This window comes from Budorcas taxicolor, chromosome 9 (assembly GCF_023091745.1).
Source record: "Budorcas taxicolor isolate Tak-1 chromosome 9, Takin1.1, whole genome shotgun sequence".
In the NCBI taxonomy this organism is placed as follows: Eukaryota; Metazoa; Chordata; class Mammalia; order Artiodactyla; family Bovidae; genus Budorcas; species Budorcas taxicolor.
In genome coordinates, this window is record NC_068918.1 from 40,957,774 (window position 1) to 40,970,836 (window position 13,063).

The window sequence follows — 13,063 nt, forward strand, 5'->3', positions numbered from 1 at the left end:
AAGTTTCATCAAAGAACAATTTTTTAAGAACTTAGCTGTAAATCCCCGGAAATAGAAGTTTTCTTACCACTGAAACTATTTTAAGTACAACAGACCTACTGGTACTCACTATTGTAAGATCCCTTGAAATCCAGCTGTCAACCAGGTGGTCATTCTTACAATGGAAAGAATAAGGTATTATTTCTTGTTCATATTTATTTTTGGCAAATGATCCTGTGGTTGCCCTAATTGGTTGAAGGCCAAACATATGTCCATAAGTTTAAGACATTGATATAAATCAGACACATATTCTCAACATAAAGCCTGACAGGAAACACACATAGATCTATGAGTAATTACGAGTATATCTGTCAGTGTTTACATGTTTGCCATCTGCATACGATAAAATTATTTTGATACTTTATTCCAGTAAAGCAAATTGTATGCATGTTGGACAAATATTTTATTGCTTAACTAGATCGTAGTTTTACCATTTTCCAATAAATGTTTTATAACCAAGGGGCTCTTTTGTTACTTTTTAAGTTCGTTCCTGGTATATCTCTCACTGCACTTTGAGGTCATTATAAGTTCCATGTAAGTCTAGTTTTTAGCAGTCTTCTATTTTAGAGATGAACTTTATTTATTATAGTGGTATTTAAATTATTATATATGGACTTCTTGTGGTGGCTCAGATGGTAAAGCGTCTGCCTACAATGCAGGAGACCTGGGTTCGATCCCTGGGTTGGGAAGATCCTCTGGAGAAGGAAATGGCAACCCACTCTTGCCTGGAAAATCCCATGGACGGAGGAGTGTGGTAGGCTACAGTCCATGGGGTCGCAAAGAGTCGGACACGACTGAGCGACTTCACTTTCACTTTGATAATTTATTCACTTTGAACAGATAATTTGAATAAAAGTGTAAGTCTTAAGGTTAGAAACAATGCTGCTTAAATATATATATGATTTAGAAAATAAGTTATATCAGTTTTTTCATAGATTAATGGTTGAATAAAAGGTAATCTGAACTAATAAAGATAAAAATAAAGAGGCATTTTTTTTATCCCTTAATATATCTAGACCTGGATCAGGAAATGCCAGATTATTTTTTAAATATTATTATAAAATATATAATATACAAACTAATCCTTCAGAAAGGCACAGAAATTAAACAGGGTTCCTATCTGGGAAATTTACTGAAATGCTCTTTCTACAGCTTCAGTGGCCAAAAAACAGTGTTGGAATGTGAGAAACTAATTTTGGTTTGTTTTAACGCCTCAGAATGTTACAGATTAATCAAGTGCTACTTAAAGTCTGGAATTCATTAACTTCATATGTTTTGCTTTTCCCATGACAGAGATTGTTACAGCATCAGGCATCTTTAGTCGCTCACCTTGGTCAGGTTTACCATCCTCACTGTCCAGGTGCCCTCTTACCTGTTCTGCTTAGTGTGTTCAATGCAGGCAGTGCTGTGTCCAGCAACATAAAAGTACTAGTTTCCTGTTACGTCAGGCTTACCCAAGACCGTGCAGCAACCTGTTCCAGCTGTTTGTTACCTCAGTGATTTGCTTAGGTGAAGCAGACTCTTACAGTCAATGCAGCTAGAGTAAACACCCTCACACATACACAAACAGAACTCATTTGTTTATACATGTTCACTAAAGAGAAAAAGCAGTGTATATGCTACATATTTGATAAGCGTCTTGTTAACAAATCTAAAAAGTAAGCTGTATGATCAGCAAATTTAAGGGCCACAAGGACATGTAAGACTTACCTATTGAATAAAGGTACCCCAGTCCTAACTAAACCCAAGTGCTCCTAATCTCTGAAAGACATACCTCATCCGTATAGACTGACCAGATTGTTCTTCCAAGAACAAGCAAAATAAGTCAATGATACAGTGGTGTGAGCATATCATTATGTAAGAGTGTATATCTTCACTAAACTAAAATCAGTGAGAGGCCTGCCGTGCTGCGGTTCATGGGGTCGCAAAGAGTCAGACATGACTGAGTGACTGAACTGAACTGGACTGAAAATCAGTGTAAATACACAAGCAAAATGTAGTAGCATACATACATATGTTTATGGGTTGTTGTTTTTTAATTTTTTTACTTTATGTGGAGTAGCTGCGTTTATGGCATTTGTCCAACAGATTGAGGTTTTTGGTGAAAAGGGAAACAAAATGAAAACTATTGCGTGAACAGCAGGGCCCATTTGATGTGATTATGAAAGATGTTTCTTTATTCTGATTTCTCTTTTGCAATCGAAAAACAGTAGCGGGGGTTTGCAAGCAGAGTTCATCATAGGTTGTCAATCACTGTCACTCAACATTTGCAGGGGAGATGTCTTTATTCAAGGACAGCTGAGCACATCAGAGACATAGATTTGCAGTTAGTAACCTGTCCAGCCAACAGTAAACAAGGACAGGGCAGACAAACCGGCCTCTCACGTGAAAGCATAATGGGCTCCACTGACCTCACTGCCCTCCATTCAGCTTCAATCCCAGTTGCATAAAAGCTTCATTGCCCACTTTCAATTTCCTTTAATTACCTACATGATGTAGATAAGAAAACGAATCTCACTTATAGTCAGTGATCACACACAGGAAATTAACTGGACAAGTTGTTTAGAATTAGAGGAGTAATTTGGAGATAAATAGAGTGTCTTACTGTGGAAGAAGAGGCTAGAAAGGGGTTTTGTTTGCCCATTTGTTTTTAAGCAGGGATTTTATTATTTTACTAACTCTCTCTGCAGATCCTGGGTTTGCTGCTTTCCTAATCAATCTAAATAAAAAATCTCCTTTGTAAGTATCCTGAAACACACAGAATAAAATACTTGAAGGAAGTGAGAGCTAAGTAAAGTGGTGAAGCAAACACACCATATTCTAAAGAACTCAGAAAAATTGTGAACTGGAATGCCAGGAATAAATAATCATGGTTTTCACAGAAGGGTCTGGTGGAACAATTGAGGGTTAAACAGCAGTGTCTTCCGCCATGTCTTTATTTCAAATGAACCATAATCAAACCACGAAAAATTAAATTCAAAATGCTGATAATTTTTTATATATTCTAATTGATCTAAAAATCAGTATTTTTGTTTCAGTCTTGTGGGTCACAGCATTTAAGTTTTAAGTAGAAAATACTGTAGGATTTCAGAGTACTGTAACTATCCATAACACTTTTTCTTCAGAAAAGTTGCAGCAAGTGCGTCATATAAATGGTTCTTTCTCTTCCCTATCTCTTCATTGTATTTTGAGTTAGTTCACTGAAGAAGATTGAAAAGAGCATCTTTCCTTAACACACACTGATATGCTTTTGTGAACATTTAATTAATGTAATTTAAAAGAAACCCAGATGGAGATTGGAGACTAAAACCTCCAGTATCAAACCTGTAGTTCAAGAGGATATAATTTCTGAATATTTTATCTTTAATTTGGCTGTCTTGTACTGACAATATTGTCTTTCAAAGAATCGATATTTTCTGTACCACAGTTACATAAAAATTGTATGATTACTTGGATAAAATGAGTGTGCCCCTACTAGTAAAGCATCAGTTAAAAAAATAATAGTAACCTATTTCTTTGAAAAATATTTAAGAATCATGATATTTCTAAAGTGAGTTAATTAAATGTCATTTTAGGTAGGGAAGTATTTTTATATAATTGTAAACAAAGGTTTATAACTGAAAACTGTAGAACAAAATTCAAATAATTGAATCTTAAGCCTCAGTTAACATTCTCTGTAGTATGAGGTATGGAGATTATTTTTATAGTAATAATGCCTGACATTTATACAGACTCTTACAGCTTTTAAGTGGTTTCATAAGCACTATCACATTGAATCTTCACACCAAGTCCCAACTTGATAAGGAATTTGGGACTTAGGTTCAGTTATTCTCAGAGGGTCACATAGCTTGTAAATGGCAGGGCTGAAAATCCACCTGTTATATCAGTTCCCAGACCCAGTGTTCTCTCTACCACCTCACACCGTGCATACCACCCTCATGATCTCTAACATTTCTTAGGGGATGAATTACTTGCTACATTCTTTGGATTCCCCTTCAGTGCAAACACTGGAAACAGAAAAGGAGGGACCCTCAAAGGAAGTAATAGCTTTTGATGAGACTTCATTTAATTATGGATAATTTTTAATTACAAAAACTATTGTTGATTTGATATTTTTAAACATAAATCAAATGTCACCTCTTTGAAGATCTCACAAACAGTGTCTTTGTAAAATTTAATAATGAAAACGACATTACTAATCAAAGTGAAGTGAAGTGAAAGTCACTCAGTCATCTCTGACTCTTTGCAATCCCATGTAGCCTGCCATGCTCCTCCATCCATGGAATTCTCCAGGCCAGAATACTGGAGTGGGTAGCATGTTCCTTTCTCCAGGGGATCTTCCCAACCCAGAGATCGAATCCAGATCTGCATTGCAAGCAGATTCTTTACTGTCTGAGCTATCAGGGAAGCCCAAAAATACTGGAGTGGGTAACCTATCCCTTCTCCAGCGGATCTTCCCGACCCAGGAATTGAACCAGGATCTCCTGTAATGCAGACAGATTCATCACTAGCTGAGCAACCAGGGAAGCCCACAGCCACAAAGTCATGTCCAACATTTTTTGCAACCCTGTGGACTGTAGCCCACCAAACTTCTTTGACCATGGGATTTCCCAAGCAAGAATACTGGAGTGAGTTGCCGTTCCCTCCTCCAGGGGATCTTCGCGACCCAGGGAACCTGCGTTAAACCTGCGTCTCCTGCATTGGCAGGCAGTTTCTTTACCACTGAGCTACTGGGGAAGCCCTGGTATCAAAAGAATAATATTAAATACTCAAATCCATGCATGTATTCTTAAGTGTTTTCCTGTAGTAAGAGGCTGTGTCCCTCTTTTTGAACTCAAGTTTGAACCTTATCCTATCACTTTCCCTTTTTTACCTTAAAAAAATTTTCTTTTTACTGTCTTTCAGCTCAGTCATAACCTCCTGAAAGATACATTCCCTCTTACCTATGGTTATTATTTGTACCCCTCCCTTACTTGTCCAGTTGTCATTTTACATTTATTCATGGTCAGTTTTGATTAAGGTTTAGCTCCCCATTTGACTGTGAAGCTTAATGAGAGTAGGGGATCAATCATGTCTTTTTTTCCACCATTTGGTATGCAGCAGTAATATATGCTAAATAAATATTTGGTAAACAAATGACTAAGACATTGTACATTGTGTTTATTGAAGTATTTTTCATTTTTATTATTAAAGTATATAGATTTTGCAAAGAAATTAAGGACTTAATTAACAAAGGTACTCTTTGATTGCTTTTATACACCAAGAAAATCCATCACTGAATTAAATTTTTCAGTAAGATCACTGAGTAATCTACATTAAAGATTTGATTGCTCCCCTAATCAACCTAGAAAGATCTCTCCACTGCAGAGCATTTTTTCCAACCTAAAATGTACTCAGCTGCTAGCAGACTCATCTGATACTGATACTGCTGGCAGTGAGCAAATTCATAGTCCTGGTGAAGCAGGGGATTAAAGCAATAAATCGGGGGTAATTCAAGCAGAATTGGCATGATTTGGAGAACAGTGCAGTCACATCTTACATACACTTTATATTCTAAAGTAAGCAAATACATTAAGAGGCACTAATGATAAAAGTTACCTGAAAATAACCCTAAAAGTAAAATAAGCGTAATTTTGAGTAGTCAGTCTTGTTCAGATATGCCAGTTCTCATTGACTTTGACACCACTGGTTTTCCCTCTAGTATTAGAGCAGATCATTGTTTCTTTAGCACCAAATGAAGTAGTTGCTTGCGTTTGGAAGTCAAGCTTTATGAAAAAATGTGCATCTTTGGATACTAGAATCATATGTCACACTCTCAGAAGTATTTGCCAGCTAAGACTGGGAAATGCCTAGTTTATATTGTTGCCTGCTAATCAATCAATTGATATCTAATCTATCTGTTTCTCTCTCTCCCTCTCTGTCTCTCTCTCCCTCTCTCTCACACACACAGTGTAGGAAAGAGGAGTGTGTAATGTATATAATAAAATGTGAACAGGATTGTACAGAAGGAAGTAGATTACTTAGATAATACTATTAATTAGTGCTTTTAGCCAAATCCTTACTTTCCATATAATATGATTTTAATTTAACTTTTCACGTAATTTATAAGTCTAAACCTGTTTCCTACATATCTGAAACCTAGAGGACCAATACAGTTGTCAGTATTAAAATAGTTATTCAATTTTCTTTCGGTAAAAGATCAGTTGTTGTTGTTCAGCCGCTCAGTCATGTCTGACTCTGTGACCCCGTGGACTCCAGCATGCCAGGCTTCCCTGTCCTTCACCATCTCCCAGAGCTTGCTTAAACTCATGTCCATTGAGTCGGTAATCCCAATGAATCAGAGGTGGTTGTATTTTTTGAACAGTATAAAGAAATCTAAATATAAATAAATTTTAAATTGTGAAACAGATTTAAAGCTGATTTCTTCTCCTTCCACCTCCACCCAACTATCTGGATTGTAGCCCTTTCTTTAAGTGTATTTTGCACGCTTAACAGAAAGCTCCTGCTCACTGAGTGTTCCCAGCCTCTCTGTTATTAATAGCATCATCATTCTCCTCATCCCTGGGGCTCAAACCTCAGACCCCTCCTTATCTGTTTTTATGGATCTGCTCGTATTATTTTCTGCGCCTGGAATGCAAGGAATCTCTCTCCCTCTCTCCTCTTCTTCAAATTGTTCTAAGCCTCGAACGAACACTATCTCTTTTAGGAAACTTTCCAACACATCCAATTTACTTGAGTCCTCTTCTCTGAATAGCAGTAGTTTATTCTGCACTGAAAATAATTATTTATATAAATTGTTTTCACTGATATCACTTCATTTTTTTGAAATAAAAGGTCATGTTTTAGATTTCTGAACCATCTTCTTCCTTATCTGCTGTTGCATTTTCCTTAAGCCATTTGGCAAGGCTGAGATGGACAGGCTTCGATGGGGATTTGAATGGAGCCCTTCGATGGGGATTTGAATGGAGCCCAGATACTAGGTTGAGATATGTCAGTCATCAGGTGACAATGTATCACCCCTGAAATTCACCTGAAATCAAAAATAATAGCCCTGCCATGTATAACTGGTCTTTCTTTGGCAGATGACTTCAGAGAGAATAGGAAAGAGTTGAAATGACATATAAAAGAAATCCAAGAGGACTCATAGAGGCAAAACATTAACTGCTACATGTCAGTATACACTTCTTACATAAAGCAGCGCAAACTGGTGAAGACAACGCTCAAAATAGTGTAAAGCAGCTGTGATATTTTTGACTTACCAAACAAAGTAAGACAAGAGACATAATTCATGAGAAAATGTCATGATTATTTTAATATTTCTGTTAAATGTCCTGGTTCCAGGAACACTGTTCACGTCTCTGTTCATCTAGGTACCATCTGCTCATCTTCAGTATCAGCCTATCTGCCTTTTCCTTCAAGAAACCTTTATGACCGTCCTAACTTGGTCAGATTTCTTTGCTAAATTCTCATGCCCTTTTACATATTTTTTTCTTCATGGAATTTATAATCATATCACAGTTGCATTTGTGTGGCTGAATAATGTCTGTCTCCATCATAAGGTGGATATTCAACAAATATTTATTACTGTTTTCTATTTGTTGCCCTTGTTCTATGTTCCTGTTTTTGTCTTTTGTTGTCTTTTTTGAGCATTTTATATGATTTCATTTTCTACTCTCTTAGCATATCAGTTGTGTGTGTGTGTGTGTATATATATATATATATATATATAGTGGGGGGGTGGCTTTTTTTAGTGGTTACCCTTGAGTTTACAGTGTACTTTTCCAAATAATTGAATTCCACTTTCAAGTAGCAGTATACACTAGCGGGTAATGTAAGTATAATAACAAAATAGTCATAATTCCTTCCATTTCCTGTTTCATTGCTATTGTTCATGTCACTTATATACAAGTCATATACATAAGCATAAGACATGTGCATAAGCATACATGATTGAATACATTGTTATTATTTTGAACTAAGTATTGTCTGTTAGATCAGTTAATAAGAAAAATGAAAGTTTTTTATTTTTGCCTTCACTTACTCCTTCTTCATTGTTCTTCTTTTCTTTATACAGTGCCAAATTTTGAACCTATATTATTTTCTTTCTCTCCAGAGAACTTATATTTCTTGCAAGGCCATTCTACCAGTCTGTTGCCAATAAATTAATTCAGTATTTATTTGTCTGAGAAAGTTGTATTTCTCTATCCCTTTTGAGGGATAATTTCACAGGGTATAGAACCTCTAGGTTGGTGGAATTTTTTTTTCTCAACACTTTAAATATTTCATGCCACTCTCCTCTTGCTTGCATGGTTTCTGCGGTGAGTAATTCAGAAGTAACACTTACCTTTGTTCCTGTATAGGCAACATGATGTTTTTCCCTGTGGATTGGTGTCTGACATTAATGGGGAGGGGGAAGGATTTTCAATCATTATTGTTTCAGCTGTTTCTTCTCTTACTTTCTCTTTTCTCCTTCTTATGTCCCCTTTATATATATGTTACATCTTTTGTCATTGTCCCACAGTCCTTGGATATCATCTTGTGTCTCTTTCAGTCTTTGTTCTCTTTGCTTTTCAGTTTTTAGAGACATGATTGTTATATCCTCTAGCTCAAAAATTCTTTCCTCAGCCACATCCCGTCTACTAATAAATTCACCAAAAGCATTCTTCGTTTCTGTTAGTGTTTTTGTCTTTAGCATTTCTCTTTGACTCTTTTCTAGGATTTCCATCTCTCCACTTCTATTGTTCATCTATTCTTGTGTGCTTAGTCACATCCAACTCTTTGCAACCCCATGGACTGTAGCCTGCCAGGCTCCTCTGTCCATGAGATTTCCCAGGCGAGAATACTTGAGTGGGTTTCCTTCTCCAGGGGATCTTCCTGACCCAGGGATCAAACCCACATCTCCTGCATTGCAGGTGGGCTCTTGACCCCTGAGCCACCAGGGAAGCCCTCATCTGTTTTTACATGCTGTCTGTTTTATCTGTCAGAGCTCTTAGCATATAAATCATTATAAATCATAGTTGTTTTAAATTCCTGCTCTGATAATTCTAACATCCCTGCCATGTCTGGTTCTGCTGATGGCTCTGTTTCTTCAAACTGTATTTTTAGCCTTTTGGTATACCTTTTTTCTTGATAGCTGGACATACCGTATTGGGTAAAAAGAGCTGCAGTAAATAGGCCTTTTGTAATGCAGTGAGGTGAGGCACAGAGGTGTAGGGGGAATATCCTCTGGTCCAGTGATCAGGCCCCATGTCTATAGTGACTCTACACTGTGAATTTCACATCTGTTTCTCAGTTTTTTTCTACCCTCCCAACTTTGGTGGGATAAGATGGCTAGCTTGGGCTAGAGTGGGATATTCCATTCTTCCATGTGCAAAGCTGGAACTGGTTACAGTTGGGTATTTCCCTTATCCAGGTCAGATAGGTTCTGATAATATCCCAGCAGGTTAGGCTCTAATTAACTAGTTCTCCTGAGAGCTGGCCTTGCTAAGAAGGACAGAATGCTCTGGCATATTTCAGAATGGTTCTTTTCCCCTCCCCTTGCCAGAAGTCCAAGGGGATTTTTCTCTGGTATTGACTATAGGAATCTGATTGGGCTCCTGAAGGTAAATCTCGTAGTATTGTGAGGCCCCTACAACTTAGTCCCCATGGAGCTTTTAGCTCTTGGAGTTGCCCACACTGAATCTCCCATAATTCATCAGTTACAGTTCAGGGTTTCTTACCTTCACTTATTCCTGTGACATTTTCTGCCTATGAGTCTCTGCTCCTCTTAGCTATGACTTCCTGCATTTTCCAGCCTTGGGGACATCAGTTTGTCCTGTGTCCTCCCTTCTCATATGGATCCAAGACCATATGTTGTTGGTTTTTTTCAACCTCTTCTGCTCTTTTTTTTTAATTGATGTATAATTGATATACAGTGTTGTGTTAGTTTCTGCTTATAGCAAAATGTCAGCCTGTTCAGCTTTTTACTTGTTACGATGAAGTGGTGGCTTCTATGCTCCTTGCATGTGGAACTGGAAACTGCCAAATACGAACAATTTTATTTTAATCTAATTTATCATAGTAAGTCTTAAGTTAACGATCCTGGTCTTCAGCATTTTCTTACCTCACCAGTCCTATCCTCAGCCACTTTTCTCCCAGCCCTGCCTATTTCTTCCACTCATCCTAAGTCCCCAAACTGACTATCCTTTTAATATTCTGTACTTACCATATCATAGCGTTCATTTCCACTTTGTAGAACTCGTTTTTTCTTGATGAACTCTCAGTTGCTGATTTACTGCCGTGGGCCCACTGTCAAGCATGGTGTTTGATGCTCACTAGAATCTGTATTACTTTTGTTAACTGTATAAATAAGATCATACATGAGTTTCAGATATATTATAAATTACTAGCTTTTGCTTAATATGTGTGTGTTAGTCACTCAGTCATGTCCAACTCTTTGTGACCCCATGGTCTCTACAGCCCGCCAGGCTCTTCTGTCCATGGGATTTTCCAGGCAAGGATACTGGAGTGGGTTGCCATTTCCTTCTCCAGGGGATCTTCCCGACCCAGGGATCGAACCAAGGTCTCCTGCATTGCAGTCAGATGCTTTACCGTCTGAGCTACTAAGGAAGCCCGAATATTATTAGTAGTATTGAACAAAGCAGAATTTTAAGGGATATGGTTATCTTAAAGGTTTTTCTAAAGCATGTTTTAAATGTTAGTAGTTAAAGCTAAGTACAGTAACTATTATATTTTTGATCCAGTACCTTAATACATGTATCTATGTGAATTTGTATGTTTTTTCAGGATGCAGAAGAATATACTGATTTGCCAGTAAGACACAATGAAGATCATATGAATAGTGAACTGGCAAAATGTCTTCCCTTGGAATCGAATCCTCATTCATTTGACAGCCCTCACACCAAAGCACATCTCCTCCTGCAGGCACATCTCAGCCGAACCATGCTGCCCTGCCCAGATTATGACACTGATACCAAGACAGTGTTGGACCAAGCCCTCCGAGTATGCCAGGTATGAAAGTCATTTCTGATTATCTACATTTTCTCCTGTTCTTTCTGGATTTTTTTTCCCCTGTTGGAGAAGAAAATATACTTGTGTTTAAACACTTTTATTGTAGCATTATTGAGAAAAACCTAGTGAATCAAATCAAGAATTTTTGACAGAAAAGAAAATGTAAATGCAATAAGGTGACAGTTTCAGCCATCCATTCCATTGAAATTTATTGAAGGTAAACTGAGTACCAGGTATTTTTCTAGGTTCTGAGCATACAGCAGTGAACAGGACAGAAGAGACCCTGCTGTAATGGGCTTTCACTAGAGAAGTAAAAGACAAGACAATTAAAAATATAAGTCAAGTGGCAATCACTGCTCTGTTAAAATAGTAATAAAGTATAATAAAGGAAATATGGAGAAAGATGGAGGGTGCCATTTTGCCTATGAAGTCATTTAAGAAAGAAAGGGAAGGGGGTGAGCCATGGGCTATCTGTTTAGAATAGATTCTAAACACCTAGAAGACCTAGTGCCACAGTTCATGTAGGAACTTGCTGAGTATATTCAAGAAAAATGAAGGAGGCCATTGGAAAAAAGTTGAAAAGGAGTGGTTTGAAATGAGATCAGAGAGGGTGGGCATGGAGACTATAGAGAAAATGGGGTCAGGTCATGTAGGGAGTTTGTAAACCATGGTACAGATTTTGGTTTTACTCTGAATGAGAGAGAAGCTGTAGAGCAGTGGTTCACTAATGGTTATGGTAGTTATATAGATATCTATGAATATTTGCCATATTAATTCAAACAAATTCTCAAATATTACTTCATTTGAAAATAACAGTTATAAACCCATTATATGTTAATGATGTTTCATAAGAAATAACTATTTTGAAAACAAGTGTAATAGTGTTTTACGTTTTTGCAAATATCTTTCATATCTCACTAGAAGTCAACTCAATTCATTTATCATCTTTTAAAAGCAGTCTGTTACAATATGATATTTTAATTGAAGTATCTGGAGGAAATCCAGCCTCAGATAGATACATTATTTAAAGAAGAAAGAGTATTTGTATAGCCTTTTCAGAAAAGTGTAGATATTCTCTGATACTGTACAAAACTTTGACATGTGATATTCCTTAGTTAGTTGCCATGCTGAATCTGAAATCGTTATCTATGAACTTTATAGCTTGAAAGCTATAAGGCTAGGCAAGAAATGATGGTGGCTAGACCAAGTTGGTGTGGGTAAGACTGGTGAAAAGTAGTTGGATCCTGCAAATTTTTTAAGGAGAATCTGTTAATGAATTGAACAAGGGTTTTTAGGCAAAGCGTGAAGCCAAAGATGATTCCAGAGCTTTTCCCCAGAGCCACTAGAAGGCTGGAGTTGCCATTTCCTGGGAGATAACAGTGAGAGGAGCAGGGTGGGAGAAGCACACTTGAAGGATTGAGCTTATAAGAGACTTTGATTTTCTACTTTATGCCTTTTGGGACATTTCTATAGCAAAAACAAGTTTTAAGGTTTTCAAGAGTCTCATGGTGTTTTTAGGACTTCTCTGGTGGCTCAGATGGTAAAGAATCTGCCTGCCTGAAATGCGGGAAAATTAGGTTTGATCCCTGGGTTAGGGAGATCCCCTGGAGAAGGGAATGGCAACCCACTCCAGTATTCTTGGGGCTATCCTAGTGATTCATCAGATGGTTAAGAATCTGCCTACAATGGGAGAGAACTGGGTTCTATCCCTGAGTCCAGAAGATCCCCTGGATAAGGGAACAGCTACCCATTCCAGTATTCTTGCCTGGAGAATTCCATGGAAAGAGAAGCCTGGTGGGCTACAGTCAGTCCATGAGATTGCAAAGAGTCAGACACAACTGAGCAAGTAACACTTTGACTTTCACATGGTGTTTTTAAAGGTAGAGTAAATGAATCTGAAGATTCATGTATGAGTGACTGAAGTCACTCAGTTGTATCTGACTCTTTGCAACCCGATGGACTGTAGCCTACCATACTCCTCCATCCATGGGATTTTCCAGGCAAGAATTTCCTT

At 37.5% G+C, this 13,063-nt stretch overlaps 1 protein-coding gene across 1 annotated transcript in view; it reads left to right on the top strand.

Annotated features, from left to right (window-relative positions):
- Window positions 1–13,063, top strand: part of ASCC3 (activating signal cointegrator 1 complex subunit 3) — a 315,102-nt gene that overhangs the window by 272,660 nt on the left and 29,379 nt on the right. Inside the window, exon 36 of the mRNA XM_052645754.1 lies at window positions 10,825–11,049. Coding sequence (XP_052501714.1) covers window positions 10,825–11,049 — 225 coding nt within the window. The remainder of the gene's footprint in view (window positions 1–10,824; window positions 11,050–13,063) is intronic.